General features: G+C 44.4%; 3 protein-coding genes across 5 annotated transcripts; 2 read left to right on the top strand and 1 right to left on the bottom strand.

The window, feature by feature from the left end:
* Positions 1 to 152: 152 nt before the first annotated feature.
* Positions 153 to 7,376, top strand: aldh3b1 (aldehyde dehydrogenase 3 family, member B1). Of its 3 annotated transcripts, none has more exons than XM_040191942.2 (11): positions 452 to 693; positions 999 to 1,023; positions 1,647 to 1,809; positions 1,914 to 2,024; positions 2,338 to 2,458; positions 3,326 to 3,411; positions 4,117 to 4,198; positions 5,399 to 5,791; positions 5,920 to 6,086; positions 6,165 to 6,264; positions 6,782 to 7,376. In XM_040191942.2, the coding sequence occupies exons 3-11, from the start codon at positions 1,648 to 1,650 to the stop codon at positions 6,967 to 6,969; spliced, it is 1,410 nt and encodes a 469-aa protein (XP_040047876.2). In that variant the 5' UTR covers positions 452 to 693; positions 999 to 1,023; position 1,647; the 3' UTR covers positions 6,970 to 7,376. The 3 variants fall into 3 exon arrangements, with proteins under 3 accessions (XP_040047873.2, XP_040047876.2, XP_040047877.2); XM_040191943.2 differs by having other exon boundaries at positions 656 to 693; positions 999 to 1,214; XM_040191939.2 differs by lacking the exon at positions 999 to 1,023 and having other exon boundaries at positions 153 to 693.
* Positions 7,377 to 9,010: 1,634 nt separating this feature from the next.
* On the bottom strand, positions 9,011 to 12,393 carry clpp (caseinolytic mitochondrial matrix peptidase proteolytic subunit). Its single transcript, XM_040191855.2, has 7 exons — positions 12,228 to 12,393; positions 11,412 to 11,513; positions 10,874 to 10,945; positions 10,691 to 10,787; positions 10,269 to 10,456; positions 10,057 to 10,162; positions 9,011 to 9,792 (listed from the first exon to the last, which is right to left on the bottom strand). Exons 1-7 carry the CDS (start codon positions 12,237 to 12,239, stop codon positions 9,563 to 9,565), a joined length of 807 nt encoding a protein of 268 aa, XP_040047789.1. The 5' UTR covers positions 12,240 to 12,393; the 3' UTR covers positions 9,011 to 9,562.
* A 1,799-nt stretch (positions 12,394 to 14,192) lies between these two features.
* LOC120827391 (guanine nucleotide-binding protein G(I)/G(S)/G(O) subunit gamma-5) lies at positions 14,193 to 16,647 on the top strand. The gene is made up of 3 exons (XM_040190244.2): positions 14,193 to 14,366; positions 15,784 to 15,912; positions 16,099 to 16,647. Exons 1-2 carry the CDS (start codon positions 14,274 to 14,276, stop codon positions 15,907 to 15,909), a joined length of 219 nt encoding a protein of 72 aa, XP_040046178.1. The 5' UTR covers positions 14,193 to 14,273; the 3' UTR covers positions 15,910 to 15,912; positions 16,099 to 16,647.
* The last annotated feature ends 4,696 nt before the right edge of the window (positions 16,648 to 21,343 follow it).

Genomic DNA, 21,343 nt, shown 5'->3' with positions numbered 1-21,343 from the left:
TTCATGATGTATTTCAAATGCATATTTCATGTATTTATTAATTTATTTCATTTTGACTAAAACGGCATTCCATAGGACACACGTGTGCCGTCCTTTACTCTCATGGCTTCATACTGGTTAACCCGTTTTTAACATGACATTGCAATGTCTTGTGGGTAATTCATTTTTTGTGGAAAGGCTTTCTATATCTATGGTTCGGTCCCTCTGCTCGGGCTGGATGAACATTTAGTTGTAGGTCGGCCTACAGTGGACCTCTGGTTTGTTTAGGACTAGTGGCGACACGTCGAAGTGTGCACGGACGTAATATTCCCACGCTGTACTTGTTCAAACTAGTCAGCAATAAACTCCAGATGTTTTGAATGTGGCAAATGTTTCGAAACACAAGAAGACATCCCGTGAAAGAAACGCACGAGGTGCACAGCAGAGGTTTGAGACGGGTAACAGTCACGCGCGCGCGCGCACACACACACCTGTGTTTCCCCCCGACGGTGAAACCAGTGACGTGACGTCACACCTGAAAGGGCCGCGGCTCTCTCGCTGAACAAGTCCGGAGGCCGGTTTTTCTGGATGAGCCCAAAGCATTTCCCGCCTTCCATCTCCCGAAGACAGCCGGCGGTTAATTAAGAGCCGACACCCGGAAACACGCGCTCACTGTCTGCGGGGCGACGTCGGCGCGGGACGCAAACTCAACAGGTAACGTTACCTTCACGCGTTGGTTGTGACTTTGATTTGTTAAATAAGCGGATTCGGAATTGTGACATGAATTTTGCGGACTTTGCACGCACGTTTCGTTTGGTGTGACGCGCGTGTGCTCGTGGTGGCATTTATTTATATTATTTATTTATTATCCGTGGCTTCATAAACTCTCCGCACCAGTTGTGGTGGAATAACAACTTGAGAAAGAGGTTCATTATTAGAGTCTCAGTGGTCACTGAAGCAGCAGCTTTGCACTATAATGGTCCAACTTCTGCTCCCCCATTCATCTCCTTCCTGTGCAGATCTGAGACCATCTAATCAACCCAGGTGTGTTCTTCATCTTGACCTGACCTCATGACCTTTAATCCTCCCTTTTGAAACCGGGTGTCCTAAAACTTGAGTCATCTCCGATGGATCGGAATTGTCAAACACGGAGACGTCTGACATTTACGACAGGAGCATTGGTCGTCTTGTAACGTTACTAACGCAGTGGAAGTCCACCATCACGCAGTCCTCAGGTTAAGACGCACGCCGTGGTCCCTGTGCTAGTCACAGGCGGTTAGTTCTTTGGGCAGTAGTTTAACTAAATATGAGACTTTTCACAACTCTTATTACTCATGGGAAGGATTGGGTAACCATTATAGTCTGTAATCAACAGTTGACATAAAACAATGTGTATAAGAGACACTTCAATGTCATCGCACTGAGATTACTGAGACATTCTGTTCCACCGGGCTGCATCCATTATCTTGGTAAATGTACAAAGAGATACTTAGTAAGCACACTTAACATATATATATATACATACATACGCACACACGCTAAGACCTTTCATTCATAAATGTACGACCTGGTGCCAGACACACTTCCTTGTTCTGTGTGTGTGTGTGTACGCGTTTCTACTGGTTTCAAGTTCTGAGAGGTGAATTGGGATTCCTCCCTATGAACAGGATGCAGAACCAGAACCAGGTGCTGGAGCAGTTGCGGTCGGTGTTCCGTTCGGGCATCACGATACCGGCGCAGTTTCGCTTGTCTCAGCTGAACCAGCTCATGTCCATGATCCAAGAGAACGAGGAGGTGATTTTAAAAGCACTGCACCAGGACCTCGCCAAGGTACGAGACGGAACACACACACACACCTGCTTATTGTGAAATGTGACATTTAAGGCAAACGCACTTGCAATTCACAATGTCGACCTCCGTCTTCTGATTGTTAGCCAAAATTTGAGGCCATCATGTCCGAGGTTGATATCGTGGTCAACGAGCTGCACTTCGCCATCGCTAACTTCACAAGCTGGATGCAGCCAGAGTATGTCAGCAAAAACCTGGTAGGTTAAACAATGACAATTCATTAAAACATACTTGTAACATTGTGTGTGTGTGAGAGAGTGTGAAAATGTCTCTATATTATTCTGCGCAATAAATCCAAAGATATTAATTCAGAAAGTGACGTCAATGTGTACTGACTGTACTGGTAGACTTCTACATCCCAGAGTAAAACTTCCACGTGGGATCGCAGAAGCCACAATGTTTATTGCTCTTCTGTAAAAACTGTGGAATTCACAAGTGACAAAATCTCATCTTTTGGTGACATCACATCCCTTTTTTCCTCCCATGTTTTCTTATTGTTGTTCATTTCAGGCCACAAAGCTCGATGACTGCTTCGTTCGGAGGGAGCCGCTGGGAGTGGTGCTGATCATCGGGCCCTGGAACTACCCCCTCCATCTGCTTCTCCTACCTTTGGTGTCAGCCATTGCTGCAGGTATCATCCACACACAATCCCAGCAGATAGCCTACATTCACCTGAAGCTGTACCAATTGACACTTGTTTCTTTTTGTTATATATATATATATATATATAGATATATATAGATATAGATATAGATATATATCTATATATCTATATATAACATCAGATGTCACTGCGTAAGGTTAAATGGTGTCACTGTCGTAAGGGACCCTCAGAGACTAATCAGAGGTGGCCCTCCATCTCCATGCTGCTTTGAGGCCTCATTTAGCTTGTTGGTTATTAGCCACCTTCTGCTAAATTGCAAACAAACCATATTCAGGGATAAACTACAACCACTAATAATTTCCTTGTAGGCCTATACATATTTAATTTGACAAGTGTGCAGAAACACGACTGGGATGATAATGTTGCTCTAAAAGTCTTTTACGGCTTAGGTTTTCCTGCCAAACTGCATTGTAGTCACCCGCTGCCTGATCAAGCCTCAACCTACGGTCATGGAATGTGAACCTGGTACAGTAGCTTGCGTGATGTGTTTCTCGTCAGACGCTCACTCTTGTTTATCAGATGTTCCATCGTGCTGAAAACATTCTGTTCTTGAATGATCAACCAGAATTCCGTCATTCTTCTGCGAAAACAGTTCTTTGTCATTTATCATTAATCGGTCCTGAATCCGGGGTCATTTTGCTCTGCTCCGTTTCAACGTGCAGAAGTCAACCTGTTTGAAAAAGGTCTGAGTGAATGTGGCCCTTTATCAGGAAGGGACAACACCGTCCCTTCAAGAGCATTAAACCACCTTTCTGAGAGATGTGAGGACGTACCTCGTGCTGGTCGATCACTGCTATGTTTGCTGACCGGATGATTACAGCGTCTTCACCTTAGGAAACTGTGCGGTCATCAAGCCGTCAGAGGTCAGCGCCCACACGGACCGTCTGATGGCAGAGCTCATCCCCAAATATTTGTCTCAGGTACAGTGACATTGTTTTGTTATACTGAATACATTAATCAGTCAGTGAAACCCAGTCCAGGAGTAAAAGAAACTACAAATGTATTCATTTTCCAAATGCTTTGATTTAATTTTGCTATCCTGCTTAAATCCACCTTTGTTATATGGGTTGTAACCCAGTGCGGTTATTCACAAACAGGCTGAACTGCTTAGTGGAGCTTCTACTCTCACAACAAATGCTGTGAGATGTGTCTTCTGGCAAATGTTCCTGAAATTTGGCACGTAATGTAAAGCTGCTGCCCGGACCTTTTCGGCTCGCACGCCACTTTTCAATCAAACAAGTCATGGCGATCTACGCAAACGTGTCCTGTTAGTAAGCGAAGATCGCTAATTAGCACTACCAAGTTTTCCGTTTTTGGCAGGGGACCTACTGTCCCTGCCTTGGCAATCTGAGAAGAAGCCTTTTGCGGGCATGTGCATGTTGCAAAACCCTTCTAAAACACAAAAGGTTGGGTAGTGGCCGCACCCTGAGGAGGGAAAGGTAGATCTTTGTCGCATATTTGATCTTTGTTGGACTAGAATCCAGTCTCTTCAGTCTTGTGACCAAGATGTGTATTGATATGGATTTTACAGAAATGTTCCACTGTCTGTTCCTGGAGAACACTCGGTGAGACAGTTTCTATACGTCACTAAAGGCCACACTAATCCAAAGCTCTCATTGTGGCAGGAGTGTTACACGGTGGTTCGTGGTGGAGCAGAGGAGACCACCAGCCTTCTGCAGCTTCGCTTTGACCACATCTTCTACACAGGTCAGAGCCTCGGCCGTGGATCACATCACTACATGTCAAAATGTTTCCACTGGTAGCAAAAAACAAAAGAACCTGTTCTATTCTGATCCTTTGCTAAACTTACTTTTCATTCAAACGATGTGCAAATCAATCCAGTCCGTCACTGTACCCTTTCAAAATATAACGTTGCAATACTTCAAGCTATCAATTAAAACGAGTATCATCTTTTAAATGTTGTCGTCATACGATGGGGTTTTTGGTCCAGTACTGAGGCACAAGGACTGATATTTGTCAGATATGGAATGCTGTTTTAGTCAAAATGAAATAAATTAATAAATACATGAAATATGCATTTGAAATACATCATGAAATAAATAAATGAGGCAATAAATACATAGATATGAAATACATTTAATTATTTCATGGTACTTTTATTTCATAATGCCACTTTTCATTTCCAGAGACTTTTATTTCATAATGCCGTTTTTCATTTCACGTTCTTGTATGCAAATCAGGGGGCGTGGCTAAGGGACGTGAGTGTTGATTTAATGGAAGACATCGGTGGGCTCCGAAGTAGCATGCTAGCATTAGCAGATCAAATCTATCAACATGGGTTTTCTGCAGATACGATTTTGACACACATTGAGGGTGTTTTGGAAATACTAGGGCGGATAAGTGCTCTTCAAGATGTATACATAGACAAAGTTTTTAACTGTTTAAGACTGATTGAGCACCGCGTGCGTGTGGAAGAGGTCCAAGTTGAAGAAGTCAACATTAGCGCTGCATGGCGACAAGCTGGCTAACTTTGTGTTGTCTATCAACCCGAGAAATCCAATATCCAGAGGCGGGCGTCCAGCACCTGTGCTTGTAGTACCAGCGCTAATCTCACGTCCCTTAGCCAGCCTTCTTTTGCACACGGCTCTGTTGTCTGTTCTGAATGTTAGATGTAGCCACGCCCCCTGATTTGCATATAAGAACGTGAAATGTAAAACGGCATTATGAAATAAATCTCTGGAAATGAAAAACGGCATTATGAAATAAAAGTACCATGAAATAATTAAATGTATTTAATATTTATGTATTTCCTTATTTATTTCATGATGTATTTCAAATGCATATTTCATGTATTTATTCATTTATTTAATTTTGACTAGAATGGCATTCCATAGTCAGACACCAGAAACCGTTCCATTCATCCCCTCTGAACGCTGTCTTTCAAAGGTTCTCAGGCCGTGGCACGCATCGTCATGCGGGCCGCCTCGGTCCACTTGACCCCGGTGACCTTGGAGCTGGGCGGCAAGTGTCCATGCTTCATATACGGTAGGGTGGACATCGCGGCCGCCGCCCGCCGCTTGGTTTGGTCAAAGTATTTCAACGCCGGCCAGAGCTGCGTGGCGCCCGACTACGTGCTGTGCTCGCCCGCCACGAGGGACGCCCTGCTGCCGGCGCTGCGCCAGACCCTGGAGCAGTTCTACGGCAAGGAGCCCCAGAAAAGCCCCGACATGTCCCGCATCGTGTCGGACCGACACTGGACTCGACTGATGGAGCTGCTCAAGAAGACCTCTGGAAAGGTCGTGGTGGGAGGAGAGAGCGACCAGGAGGACAAGTACATTGGTGGGTTTGCGGTGGACTTGTGGAATGTTTTTATAAATCTGTTCTTCACTCTAGCGGATGTCTGTTGTTTTTTTTTGGGGGTGACAATGTGATAATGATGTCATTAATGTGGGAACATCCTCCCCCAGCTCCCACAGTCTTGGTGGACGTGAACGAGGATGACGCCCTGATGGCGGAGGAGATCTTCGGCCCCATCCTGCCCATCCTCACCGTGGACTCTGTGGAGGAAGGCATCGACTTGATGAACCGCCAAGAGAAGCCGCTGGCCCTCTACGTCTTCTCCGACGAGGCCTCTGTAAGCGCATCGAGCTCGTAGCCGCCGACGTATCGGCCTCAGTGTGTCGTAACTGATTCTCCTCCCCTCTTCTTAAAGGTGGTGAACACTGTTCTGGAGAGGACCAGTAGCGGAGGGTTCTGCTCCAATGATGGGATCATCCACATGTGCCTGCCAACTCTGCCCTTCGGGGGTGTAGGTGGGTAGTGATGCTGTAGTTAAGGTCCTCCCAGCTGGAGAGGTGTGGGATTTCGGGGAAACGGTTGGGTGCTGTTACAAATCAGGTTTTGTAGCTTAATTTCCTCATTAACTGAAGATCACCTGATCTATTCCTTACTAACCCGCAACCGTTATCCGTATCATTTTTTTGCCATCTTTATATTTCAAAGTAATGAAGGTACTGTGTAGGTGTACGTTAGAGGGAAAAAATGAAATGTAACAACAAAAGAGTGAATGCTTTAAAATAGTAAAAAAAAAAAGTAGAGTAGTAAATGGCCAACATTTTTGTTGATCCCTTTTGCCAGGAATTACCAAAAATAATGTTTGCCAAAAGATAATTGTGTACGTGAGGAAAATATGCGAGGCAGACCACACACACACACACACACACACACAGGCCTTCGTAGCCTGATTTATAATATGAAAGCGGGCTTCGGCCCTCTGCCGTCGTGTGCACAGTTCTTTCTGAATTTAAACGTGACTGCCCCCCCCACCAGGGACGAGCGGCTTCGGCAGCTACCACGGCCGCTGGGGCTTCGAGACGTTCAGCCACCGGCGGGCCGTCATGCTGCGCGGCTGGGCATTGGAGAGACTCAACGGCCTGCGCTACCCCCCCTACCAGGAGAACAAGCTGAGCTGGCTGCGCTGGACCACCTCGGCCAAGAGCAGCTGCTCGCTCATGTGATGGCGTCTGCTTGTTGAAAAGATGGCGCAGTTTTAGTACCGTGCGCATGGATGGATCTGAGATGTTCAACTGGAAACCAGGTTAATCATACCATCCGTATGTTGGGAGGTTATTGAAAAAGCCATATTTTGTATCTACAGTGCTTTTAAGAATGTGTCCTATTCTATCCTACCTTCAGCACTTTGTCAGCGCAGTGATTTATGAATTGTGGTTAATCTTCTGATGAGGTCATCGCCCTATTGTTCTTAATACCCTCATTTCATTCATGTCATTTGTCATTTATTTGTGTTGCTGTTTTGGTTCATTTATTTTATTTTCTCGTTTGCTGCGTCGACGCACCGGGGTTCTTGTCTATGGCGTAATAATCTTCCGTGAACTACTGTAAATACAGTCTTATTGTCACATCTGTCAGCAGCTGTTCTTCGGCCAAAGCTCACCCACGATAGACATTTATTCATTCTCTTGCTACAAGAAAGGACCACAAATATTTAAGCATCTTTAAAGCCAAATCATGTTGTACATGTACTGATATAATGGTTAGAGTATTTTCAATGTTTTGCTATTGACTTAAGTCAACATTGAAGCACTGGGGTCCGTTTGAAGAAGCGGGTTTAGTGGAAGCTCTGAGTTTGTTAACCCTAAAATGAGGGAAACTCTGGCTTGTCTGTTTCACAAAGGGAGGTAACTAAAGCTCAGGGTCAGTCACCATGGTAACTGAGCCTGTGATCACCTGGTCGGGAGCAGGTTTTGTCTCCTCCCTCAGCAGCCCAGCCAATCACACAGCGCTTTTTCATTTCCTCATTCATTCAGTTACTCTGTATCAGGCGTATTTTGGTGCAGGTTCCACATATGAACAAAATAAGATCTCTGTTACGTTAAAGACCTAAAGTGTTTTCTTGAACATGGTGCGTCCTTTTCTGGACGATCCTGTCGGTGAAGAAGTGGCTTTACTTCGCAGGGTATTAAACACGTCGGGAGAGAATATTGACGCCCCGATAAGATATATTGTCATTTCCAGATAACTACTTATTTGAACGGTAACATTTTTCTTCACAGACCATCAAATATGTACATAACCTCACCCGTCCTCATATAACTAACGTCCCCCGTCGTGGACATGCTCTCACAGTATTACGTTTTTCTGCAAACGCCAGTTTCCTTTACAACTAATAATAAACTAGTAACTAATATTTACATTAGAATATTAGTAAAGCTGCTGTATGCAGAGCCGTGAGAAACGTGTGTGTCGCTCTGAAACGTCTTTTAAACGCTTTTGTTCCCTGGACACAAACCAGTGAAGCCATTAAAGAGGAGTTCCTGAATAAAACACATTATAGGTCCAATAACATTGTACCAGTTTTTACCAGCGATATTTTTCTTGTGATTAAATGAGAGCATGGGTGTGTATTTCAAGCCTGTGTGTGTTGCATTCTAACAGTGTGAAAACTGGGAATTAGTAAAACGTATGGAATGATTAGTGTGTAAATTAAATATTAATTGACACTATATTGGAACTTAGTTTCTGACTTTTGCTGCAGTAGCGTTGTGGCGCTTTCTTTCTAATTGCGGGTTCATACTCGCCGTACGCTTGCATTAATCTTTCCAGCTCAATAGGGGTGAATATATTGTTTGTGGTGGTTGTCATGGTAACCTGTGGTATCATTGCTCCATTCATGCTGCCTTCATACTGTGGTGGTGCATGCGCTCAACTCAGCAACCTACCTCTAAACAGCTGTTCCGAAACCCAAAACTCAAGAGTTTCCCATCTCAGTTTGTTAAACCTCCTACTTGAAGCGGACCCCTGGTGAATAAGGCGCACGCGTAATAGAAGCTTGTTTGACTCCGCTCATTTGCTGCCATGATACCAAAATCTAAGAAACCGGTTGGTTGATGTGTTTAGGAAGGTGCTAGCAGACCTGCAGTTAAGTGGCTCTTAATATGTAGATAGTTCAGGAGGTCGAGGAGTTGAAGAGGAAATTACACCAGAGTGAAAGACGTGTAGTTTGTAGAGTCACAGAACTCAAACATACAGACAGCGAAACCTGAAACACGCGTTTCTTTATTGTCACTTGTTGAATAATTACACTGTTGAAACAACAGACTGCGCAGCAGAATCCAGTCACTGCAATTCGGATGATCCTGAGAAATTGAAAACTTTTTAGGATCAAGAATTGCAAGAATTGTTGTCAAAATGATCCCATTTATTTATTACAGGTATGAGTGTTCAAACACAGGTCCCCCCCCCCGGGGTCTCAGCAGCAAGCAGCTACAGAACAACCCGGCTTTCTTAGCAGTCTAAAAGAAATTAAAAACATCTGTTGCTGTGCTTCTTCTCAAGCACAAAGATCCGCTTGTCTGTGAGGTCAAATGTGTCTGAGTGCTTCTGAGCGATCACCTCTCTGAATTCTCATCTGGAATCACGGAAGTAACAAAAACAAAAAGGTACATTACGTTTGATTCACGTCATACGAGGACCCTTTGATCACTGCACGTGTTGGTTAGGGGGAGGGAAAGACCGGAGAAACACACCGCGGGGGCGCCGCCTTGTCCTCAAACTCTCCCGTCTCAGATCCCGACGGCTCTGCGGTGGCGATCACGGCTCGGGCTTGTGCGAGGAGGGGGCGCTGGTCCCCGGGAGGGGCCCCCGCCCTGAGGCCGCGGACTCTGGCTGTGGAGGGGGGCTGACTGGCGCCGCTGCCTCTTTCTGCACCAGCTCAGGCTCGTCGTGGCCCGCCTGGGGCGGGTGGACCAGGACCCGGTCGATGATCCCGAAGTCCTGCGCCTCCATGGGGCTCATGTAGCGGTCCCTTTCCATCACGCCCTCTGGAGGACGGGAGAGAAACGGACCATCAACAGCTGATTTCCACCGTTCCTCCCCTCATTGGACACATGCACGTCCTTCAGCTGCTGTTGTGATTGGCTAATGCCTACCTCTCTATGAAGCCATTTTATTGTACTAGATACTGTAAGTCAAAGCAACACTCCCTATTTGTGACCTCAAAATTGTACTACACTCATAACTACTTCTATATTCAGAACTAAGAGGGAGAGTAGGAGGAAGATGAAAGATGAAGCGGTGGAACCTACCGATGGTGGTCAGCAGCTGCCCCGTGTGTTTGGCATAGAGGCCATTGATCTGTCTCTTCAGCTTCATGATCTCCTCGGCCTGGATGGCGATGTCCGTGGCCTGACCCTGATAACGCAAGGCGCTGCGGTTATTATCACTTCTACCCTGAAATGATCCCTTCACAGACGAGATGGCCGACGCCATGCTCCACCTAGGGTGAGGTCCGCCTTACCCGGGCACCCCCTGAGGGCTGGTGGACCATGATGCGGGCGTTGGGCAGTGAATGCCTCATGCCCGTCGTTCCCGCCGCCAGGAGCAAGCTGCCCATGCTGGCCGCCTGGCCGACGCACCAGGTGGAGATGGGATTGAGGATGTACTGCATGGTGTCGTAAATGGCGAGGCCCGCCGTCACCACACCGCCTGGGGGAGGAGGAAGGAAAAGACATTGTTTCCATTAAAAACAGGAAAACTTGTATTATTACTAGTTATTTATTCATATACTACTAAAAGTAAGATACAAATAATACATGTAAAATAATAGATTTTTCTAAATCAAATGGTTTGAACAACAAAGAGTGGTTAAAAAAATATATATACATAAGTTGTCATTTTATTCAATGGTTTTCCAGATGTTTGGATGCATCAAGCACTCACCGGGACTGTTGATGTACATGTGAATGGGTTTATTGTTGCTCTCTGACTGTAAGAAGAGCAGCTGGGCGATAACCAGACTGGCTATAGAGTCATCGATCTAAGTGAAGAGGAAGTAACGTTTTAAGTTTATAAAATCCCTTTGAAAACATGTACAAAATATATTTCTTTAATCTTGACACTTACAGGACCCATTAGACAAATGATTCTCTCCCTCAGGAGGCGGGAATAGATGTCATATGCTCGTTCTCCTCTACCCTGGAAAAGAACACAAAGAAGAACTTTTAGAATCCTAACAAAACAATTTATTAACGCTGCAACCATCTGAAAATCCGCTGTGTTCATGCAAGACGTTTTAAACGTCCTACTGTCCCTTCCGCTGTATTTGTTTCATTTCTGTACTTGGATGAAATGATGTAAATCTGTTTCAAACGTTGTTGTATTCCTGTTCTTGTTGCGTTATGATCCGATGACGATGCTGATGTGAGCGGAGACTGAAAGCTCTCCTTGATGTTGCCTTCAAAGACGCTCTGACAGATGAAGCCTCCGTGATGCAAAAAGTGACCACCTTTAAATTGTCCCCCTTTGTTTATATGTTTCCTCATCAAGGCTAAGATTTGTTGTGAGACAACCGGGCAAATACAGCAGAGTAGTTTTTTGTTGTAGGTTACCACTATGTACTATTAGATCCCATTAGTCCCACATCAACCACATTAAAACTCACCGTCTGCTCCACGACGATCGGTATGAGAGGACTCCTCCAGACGGGGCTGTGGTGGACGGACCGGTTCTGCTTCAGCGCCGAGCCTCCGGCCTGCAGCACTCTCTGGAAGACGGGACGGATGGGAAACACACACGAGTTTCTATTGAGCAGTGACATGTGTCAAACATGTTTGACATGAACCACTCAAACACGTTTGACATGTGAGGCAAAGGACTAAAACAGGTTAAAACCTTTGGAAGCGACACAAAATGATGTGGATCTTACCCACTGACCAATAACCTAAAAACAACACGGCTATAAAATACATTTCATAGATCTGCTTTGCTCTCTTTTTGTATGTGGACGTAAAGTAGTTTTCTAGAGGTTAATAATCAAACATATTTTAGAAAGGATTCACGAATAATCTGTTATTATTAACAATCCTAATTCCTACAGCCATTGACCTGTGATCATGTGAAAAGTTGTAAATTTATATGAAACACAACTTGTAATCATCCGCACATCTTTGATGATTTGATCAAGTATCCCCCGTTAAAACCAATTTACACAACAAGCCACGAGCCAGTGACACACGCACGGGTCTATGTAGTCGGTGAGTGGTTCAGTGTTTTCCTGCTAAACGCATTTAACGTCACTTCGTGCGTTTCAAACGGACCCCATGGCTTTAGAGGTGATGCGTTCACGCACCGTTACACAAGCTACTCGTTAGCTAACACGCGACAAGTTGTAATAACTGTAACAACGGGTTTATTCAAGCCAATGTACGACGAGACGCACGTGAACGGGACGGTTCCGCAAACTGCAGCTTGTACTCACTCGTAACAGCATTTTGAAGTTTTTTCGGTTGGTATCCCCTCCGTGTGACCCCCAGATTAGTAACACCGGAACCAAACCCAACCAGGAAGTGTGTTCTTCTTCGTTGGAATTACAGCCAGGAGGTCTGTACTGTTTCTCCGTAGCGCCCTCTGCAGGTATGGTCTTCCAATGCTCCCTCAGATACTCTGTTTCAGAATAGCTAATTCAACAGCTTTATTTTTTTTTTCACTGTTTAACTAGATTAAATCAGATCACTTTGTCGATCAGATTCGCATACAATGTAAATTGAGCATTAAAATCGTCATAAAGACAACATATGCCACACATATGCAACATTCACACAAATTCAGTTGATTATAGTTTGTGTCCCGCTCAGTGGCCTTTCTGTGTGAATTCTGCATGTTCTCCCCGTGTCTGCGTGGGTTCTCTTCGGGTAATCCGGCTTCCTCCCACAGTCCAAAGTCATGCTCTTCTACCCTCAGGCAGGAGTGCCAATTGCAGGACCACCAGATTGAAAAACTCTTTTTCCCCCACTGCCATTAGAGCCATCAACAGCTGAGAGGACTCCATAACCTAATTTACAACTGGTCTGCACTTTAGCTTGTTAGGATTTCACTTACTGTTACTGTACTGTTAATTTATATTGCACACATTTCATTGAAGTTTTTTTTACAACCTGCTCAGTTTTGCACTTTCCCCCTTACCTCATCTCTGCCTTATCCTTACCTCATTTCTGCCTTATTGTTATATTTATTTCATGTACATTTATGTAAATATTGTATTTTTATTTTTATTCAAATTTTAAAATTGGTCGGCTTTCCAGAAAAGGTAAGCACAATAATTTCAATATACAGGGCGTGTGTAATTGACAATAAAAATATTTGAATCTTTGGATCTGGGGGGGGATCAGGTTGATTGGGGACTTTAAATTGCCAAAAAGCATGACACGCAGACAGAATTCAGGCAAAGTGAGTTTACAGGTTCACAACCAGGATATCCGTTAGACAGTCAAACAAATCCAAAAGGGGCAGACAGAGAATCCATCAGGCAGATGTCAGAACTGGCAGGTCAGATACACACTACGGTATAAGGTGGAGCGATTGGCAGTCACACACAAGCCCAACTGTGAGTGAGTGAGTGGACCTAAAATGTGAGGGACTAATGAAGGAAGAGGCTGGAGGTGAGGAAGACATGAACAGTAAGGTGAGGGATGAGGGTGCTGATTGGAGGTGAGAGGCTGGATTTGAAACGACAAGAGTTAATGAACAGGTGAACAGAGTGAAAACGAACTAGGACATGCAATTTGGTCCTAGCTAGCTAATAACATAAAGCTAATTATGTACAAAATACATATATTCATTCCTGACACTGATGTTGTTGTTTTTGGGAAATTCATAATGCAATCAACTAAATGGGAGTTACAAACTACATTTCTGAAGACTTCAATGTGCATTAAAAACTCAACACAATGTTAAAACAATTATAGTACCATAAAAATCAGTCATCGTCACAAGATTATCCAATATGTACCCTTCCTGACTGTGGTGTTTGTTTCACAGAAAACCCTCTACACTTTTATGAAATATGAAGCAAAGTTATATCTTTAAACACCCCAAAAAAATATAACAATATGAAGTCAAATTAGCTCCACCAAATGCAGTTAAATGTAAAATGCAATTTACACATCATAATACATCACTAATTATAATCCATTTTGGCCCAACATCTGATAAACTTCTACATTGTTTTTTCCATTTATATATTACAGGTAGTTTTCTGAGTGTTAAGAATGTTTTCAAAAATTAGCCTCTTAGTCTACTTATTTATAACATGACCGAATATTTTTTGTTGTTGTAAATAAAATGAACAACAACCCAGCGAAGCAATGGCGCGTGTGTGGGCGTGTTAGTGGGGAAAGTAAAAGCGAACTGAATTGGCCCTTTATTCTGAAAGTTCTGACCGGAAGCGGTGAATTATTCCAGCTTGGCACAGAAACATGAACCTAACTGAGTATTTAGACGCTTTCTCGGTTGTTCGGACTCAGTCATGTCGAACAACTGCGCTGTCAACAGCAGTCTAGTCATCGCCCAGAAGGCGGTGAAGCAGCTGCGTCTGGAGGCCGGCGTCCGTCGGATCAAGGTACGTGTCCCCCCCGCGCGACACGTCCATCAAACGGCCTCCGGTGCGCGTGACTCCCGCTCTTTTACCTGCCGCGCGCAGAAACTAATTCCTTTCCACCAACTGACAGACGTGTGTGGACTCCGAACGGGCTGCTGTGCAACATTCATCACAGGTTTCCTACTTGCAGTTCTTTTAAGTTTAAAACAAAGTATTTGAGGAGCTTCGTAAACTCTTCGACTGTTTGTTTGTCCTCTGACTGTGATATTATCCTTTTGGATAAAACTGCTGTAACACGTAGAAACATGTTAGCTTAATGGCTCTTAATGGCTGTTTCACATTCTAACGTCTTATGGCTCCTAGAAAATAAAATTAGCTATTGCTGGTGTGCAGTGAGATGGCAGCACACTGGCAGCTTTGTCCATTGTGCTGCTGTGTGACTGCTGTAATTGTTTAGCTGGCTGCTTATTTTAGAACAGAAGTCAGACTTGTTTCAAGTGCAGCATGAGGCTTATGTGGAGTAACCATAATAAATACAATCACAAGAGAATCTCACGCAATAAAAAAATATATATGTTGATGTTGTCAATATGGGAGAATAATTTACAATGGAAGATCCAACTGAATAGTGTAACACTTTCATATTATGTCTGTTATAAAACCTATGGTTCTCTACCTCCCTGGTATTTCCTGATAGCTGTGGTCATTTTGACATAACTTCAAACTGTACATATTAAAGTACCCAGCGGTCCTTCTGTTTGGACTCCTTGTGTCTCCGTGGGTTCTCTCCTTTAAGTCCAAAGACATACAGGATCCCATTGAGGGCCGGTTAGCTGTTTAATCTAAATTGCACGAAGGTGTGAGAGTGAATGATTGTTTGTCTCTATGTCAGCGCTGTGATTGACTGGACCACTCCGTCTCCTGCCAATGGTCGCTGGGACCCTCTTAAAGAAGACAACTAAAAAATATTTAAAGGGACAGATCAATCTAGATATTGCTCAAAGCGCCATAACACATTTTGAGAAACTCAACAGCACATTTTCTCTCGGGAAATCATAATCCACAGACCTTTATTGTGGAGGAGTTTCATGTAGGAATGAGAATAACCTTTAGCATTGATCCCATTTGTAATATTTGGCCTGATTAGGCTCTTAATGCTTTAACACTTAAAAGACATTGGTGAATATATACTATATACACATACACACAAACCAAACTTGAATAATTTGCCTTCTAATTTGTTGGTATTTGGGTATTATTGTAAAATGAATATAATTCAGTAAATGATTGACCAGAATCAGCCATATTTCTGATTACCTTGCACTTTAACTGTGGCCGGCTATTGTATTCATTTCAAAATACCCATTTCTGTCCGAACACATGGAAGAAGAACCGCGACGTCCCTTTTTAATCAAACAATATGATTTATGGAATATAGGTTTCTCAGGCCGCTGCAGAACTGAAGACCTTCTGCCTGCAAAATGCCCACAAGGACCCTCTCCTAACCGGGGTGCCCTCCGGCGATAACCCATTCAGGCCCCCCAAGTCATGTGTCCTCTTCTGACGCGTGAGTGCAGCTCCCCTTGCTCTGCTTGAATCCATCAGTTTATTGTGAGATCCTTACTTTTTTTTTCTTTTTTTGAATACTTTTGCCCCCTGTTTTGTCTCATGCTGCTGCTGAACAATGAGCCGGCTGTCTCTGCAGAGCACAAGACTCGCCCCTTCCAGCTTCAAGTCTTTCTTGTCTTCTCAGGGACGGGGAAGAGTGCCAAACATTCAAACGGATGCCTGATTCCAACGTGGATTCCTGTCATGTGCCCTTCTGTCTCTGAAGAGGAGGAAGCCAAGACCACACACACACACACACACACTGGATTAGCTACACAATGATGCTGAACATTTGAGTGAATACAGTGTGCTTATAGTGATAGGGTGTTGTTTTATATTGCTCTTTCAGGGTTCAGTGATTTATGGTTTCGGTTTACACACTAGGAGTAATGCCAATTCTGTTTTGGGGAGCCACGCCCAACTTTGCACCACTTGTAGAACATGTGATTTTACTTTTTTCATTAGCTGTTATTGGATGAAAATGATAAGAAAATCCAATGAAAGCCACATTCTTTTTGGATTTATTTATTACTATTTATGAAAAACACACCAAAACAAGTATAAAAATATTGCAAAAAAAGGGATTATAATACCAACAGAAAGCACAAGGAGGTCATAGTTCACAAGGATTACATTGACTATTAGAGGTTTTACTGTTATATACACCATTAAAAGTCACCATTTGTTGTTTTAAGTCATCTGTCTGTGACGTCGTATCTTGCACACATTTTGCATCTCAGTTTTAACCAAATACCAACAATTTGAAAGGTTTTTCTGTTAAAATAAAATCATAGGAATCATGTTTTCAGTTGGAATTTCAAGGCCTTTTAGTGCTCGGTTTTCCATGATGTCATTAAATGTTGTCATAGAAAGATATAAGTATACTTTCAGCTCTCCATGACCGTCAGAAATAATAAAGTTGACCTTGCTTAGTACATTTACCGAATCAGTGAGTGGAAGAAATACAACAAGAGAGTTCAGCAAATGCAATAGCTGTGTCTCAAAGTGGCTTACATTGGGGCTTTTCACGTGGCTTTGCTTCGTCGGCCGCTTGTCAGCCTGGTGCCCGCCGCACTGCATTTTTCATATTTTCTGCTGTATATTGGGGGGGCACGACCCCCCCAAAAGAATGCGTGGCTACGCCCTTGAGTACAGAAAAGGAAGAAAATCTTCGCATTTAATTTAATTACGGAAGATACGCTTCTCCTCCGGAGCATGATACATTTCAGGCAGAGAGAAGAACTTGTTTTGGTTATTTAAAACGCAAATGAAATCAGGTAGGCCATATACTTTCAGCTAAAAGTAATAATGCAATCTCAAGGTAGAGGAGATTCCACCAGTACTGTCAATAAAAGCCACAACAGCAAACACATTTACTAACTTAAAGCAAGCAAGGACTTCTTATTTCTCTATTGCAAAGGATACGAGCCGTTAAGATGTTACAGAAGTAGCTGGATGTCACCACACACATCGTCCTCCTCCAGCTTCATGCTGCTTCCTCCTGTTTCTTTGCGTATTTATTCTGTAACGTTACTGACGGTTTCATAACTTGTCTGAGCTAACGTTGATCCATTTCTGTTCATAATATGAAGTATAAACTATATGTAAAACCGTCTCAGGCTCAGTAAGATATTAGTCAGCCTCTAAAGTGTGAAAGTTAAGTCATTAAAGTGACTTTTCACTAATAACTACAGACGAGCTGCCGTTAACAGCGCAGCGGCTCCCGGTAACGTGAGCTGCTCGTTGTGTGTTTGTTATACATGTGCGTTGGTACATTAATGTTCATAAGGACCGGACATGGACTCGGGGGGGGGGTTCGGGTGCGAGTCCGGCTCAGGGGCTCTAAGGGGGGTTAACGTTATCACTATAGCAGTTTATTCTAGCGTCTTATGTGCATTAAGAACACGACATCGGTTACCAACGTTACGTAACTTAAGCGATTTCATAAACTAAGATATTATTTTATATATTGTATTAAAACATTTCTATCGGTTGATATTCGAGTGAACTATATTACTTAACGTTACATTTAAAAGTGAACTCTTCCGCGCTGTCGGATCACCTGCCTCCGTCCTGGATAAATTAAATCTATTAATCTAAATCGGCTGCGTTCGGAGGCAGCCGACAGAATGGGACAGGCGAGTCGCAGCCGAAGTGACGTATGCGGTTCACGAATGCGTCCGTTGCAGCGTAGTGACTCTGAGACGGGTTATGTTACCCCTATTGACCCCTATGCAGCGTGTTAGGACTTGCTGTTAAGAAGCAATCTCTTGTTTCCTGATTCCTGATTCTACAAATATACTGCGTATGCTTGCATTTTGCGGCTATACCATACTCCTATAGCAGAGGTCTTCAACAGGGGGTCCGCGACCCCCAGGGGGTTCGCGTAGGTACTGCAGGGGGGTCGCAACATTTTTGTTTTTTATAAATAAAAAAAAAGTCAACTATTTTTTTTGTCTTCAGAACTAGAATTGTATTTATTGTCCTTTAAATACATATTAACATGAATCCAACATTTTGTAGCGACTGGATAAATTGATGGAGAAGAAGCTTCCCACAGGAGCTTTCTCAAGCTGAGCACCGGTTCATTCACAGTACCTTTCATACAAATACGACAGCACAGACACCAGCCAATCAGATCGGGTCCATGTACCTTTTGATAGTCGGACCAGATCGCTTTTATGCTCACGACTAAAGAGTGCAAAGCTTAAAAAATAAAAGACGGCGGACCAAACTGGTCCGTGTACCTTTTCCGGGGGCGATCGATTCCATGGCAACGGAATGACATCATCAACAAATGTCTTTGATGTGTCCCGGAACACTAGATCATTGCGTTTCTGGTTCCAGAAGAGTGCAGTTGGATATTTTCTCTCGAAAGTATCTGCGATATTTGTCCTTTACAGACTTAAGTAGTTTTTTGGAAGATTCACCACCATTTTTCAAAGGTTACATCGAGTCATTTAGCGACAAATAAAACACCAGTCTTTTTCAAGACTACCATAAAAGTATGGTGAGCGAACTCAATGCCTACATTGAAACTGAGAAGGTCAATTTGTGCCGCCAGTTAGAAGGAAAAGATCTGGCCTTTGATCAGATGGTTTGCAAGCACAAAACCATGCATTCAGACCACCAGATCCAGGTCCAGAATCATATTGAGCAGAACAACCATGCGGTTCTGAAGCTCAGAGAGAAAGAAGAACAACTCGCTGTCAAAACTGCTGAACTCACAGTCAACAACCAGACCTGGCAGCAGAAATATGAAGAACTGGAGGAAAAGACATTCAAGGAACTGGATCACCAAGTCATGGAGTCTAAAGTAACAGGGTTACTCTCCACCAACATTCCCGCTCCCCTTCCACCGCCCCCTTCACAGCGCTGAAACCCCCCCCCCCCCCCCCCACACACACACACACACACACACTCTGTGGGTTTTCCCTCCATCTATGGGTTTGCCACATAAAAAATCTCCTATCAACATCTGGAGGAGACCATCACCAAAGAAAAATGTGATAACATGGGCCACCCCGTCATCTGTGAGTTCCCCTGTGGGTTTTCCCCCCTTCTTGGGTTTCCCACATAAAAAAAAAATCTCCTCCGCAAATCGCCACCTTAACGTGGTGGAGGAGTTTGAGTGGCTCAGTGATCCTGTGATCTGTGTTGTCTGCGGCCCCTTGTAGGGTGAACAACAGGTCTCAGGGGAGAGTCCAGACTAAGAGCGATTCAAAGACCCTGATGCTTAGCTTAGTCACCGGGCCCAGTCAGGAAGACTGGAGTCAGGAAGACTGTGCCGTTTCCTGGTGGCCTCGCCTTCCTGGGGGCGCGCGGCCAGCTGGCTGGTACTACCTGACCCCGCCCCTAATCAACCGGACGTGGGTGTCGTTACCGTAAAGCAATTGCATCGGTGCGGGCAAACGTTACAAACTGTTCTCCTCTCTTTTGCTGTCAGTTGTCATTTCAACTGTCACCACCACCCCTGACACCTCCGAAATATAGCAGAACTGGCATAGCAGGAGATTGGAACAACCGGCTCTACCACCACCACCACCAGTGTCTGGACTCCCAAAGGGGGTATATGCCTCATCTCGGCATCCCGGCCGCTGGTCTATCCTACGGCAGGATGGAGTCCAAGCCCCAAACAACTTGGCAATATAAATATGTATGCCTGTTACAATAAAGCATTGTTAAAATTTGTTTAACAATTAACGCAATTAACCAAAAATGTTCTTACAGCCTAGCTATATTTCTAAAGTGTTTAAAAAAAAATACACACCCCAAGATAGTCTAGTTCTACAAAGAACCAACACCTTCTAAAGAACCATTTGATCTATTGTCGCTGCTTTTTGCAGATGATGTGGTCCTGATGGCATCTTCTGTCTGTGACCTCCAACTCTCACTGGAGCGTTTCCCAGTCGAGTGTGAAGCGGTCGGGATGAGGATTAACACCTCTAAATCTGAGGCCATGGTTCTCAGCAGGAAACCGATGGATTGCCTACTCCAGGTAGGGAATGTGTCCTTACCCCAAGTGAAGGAGTTCAAGTACCTCGGGGTCTTGTTCACGAGTGAGGGGAAGATGGAGTGTGAGTTTGGCCGGAGAATCGGAGCAGCGGGGGCGGCACTCGCTTTACCGCACCGTTGTGACGAAAAGAGAGCTGAGCTGGAAAGCAAAGCTCTCGATCTACCGGTCAATCTTCGTTCCTACCCTCACCTATGGTCATGAAGGATGGGTCATGACCGAAAGAACTAGGTCACGGGTACAAGTGGCCGAAATGGGTTTCCTCAGGAGAGTGGCTGGCGTCTCCCTTAGGGATAGGGTGAGAAGCTCAGCCATTCGAGAGGAGCTCGGAGTAGAGCCGCTGCTCCTTTGCGTCGAAAGGAGCCAGTTCAGGTGGTTTGGGCATCTGGTGAGGATGCCCCCTGGGCGCCTCCCTAGGGAGGTGTTCCAGGCACGGCCAGCTGGGAAGAGGCCCCGGGGAAGACCCAGGACTAGGTGGAGAGATTATATCTCTGCACTGGCCTGGGAACGCCTTGGGATCCCCCAGTCAGAGCTGGTAGATGTGGCCCGGGAAAGGGAAGTTTGGGGTCCCCTGCTGGAACTGTTGCCCCCGCGACCCGACCCCGGATAAGCGGTTGAAAATGGATGGATGGATGGAAAAATGGCATCATACTTAGTATTTCTAATATCATAGAAAATAACATCATAAGTGTTTTCCCTACCATTACATCTGCGCCCCAACGCACACGCCCCCCTCCGAACGTCCGCCCCCCCCTAGTTGTGAACCTAGGGGAAACGCTGATATGACATGATATAGTAGAACTAATATAGGGCTATATATATATATAATTATACATTTTGAAGAATTTACATTTGCCTGAGCACCTCTCTTACCCAT

Source organism: Gasterosteus aculeatus, chromosome 11 (assembly GCF_964276395.1).
Source record: "Gasterosteus aculeatus chromosome 11, fGasAcu3.hap1.1, whole genome shotgun sequence".
NCBI classification, from domain to species: domain Eukaryota; kingdom Metazoa; phylum Chordata; class Actinopteri; order Perciformes; family Gasterosteidae; genus Gasterosteus; species Gasterosteus aculeatus.
This window is presented reverse-complemented; position numbering and strand designations above follow the sequence as displayed.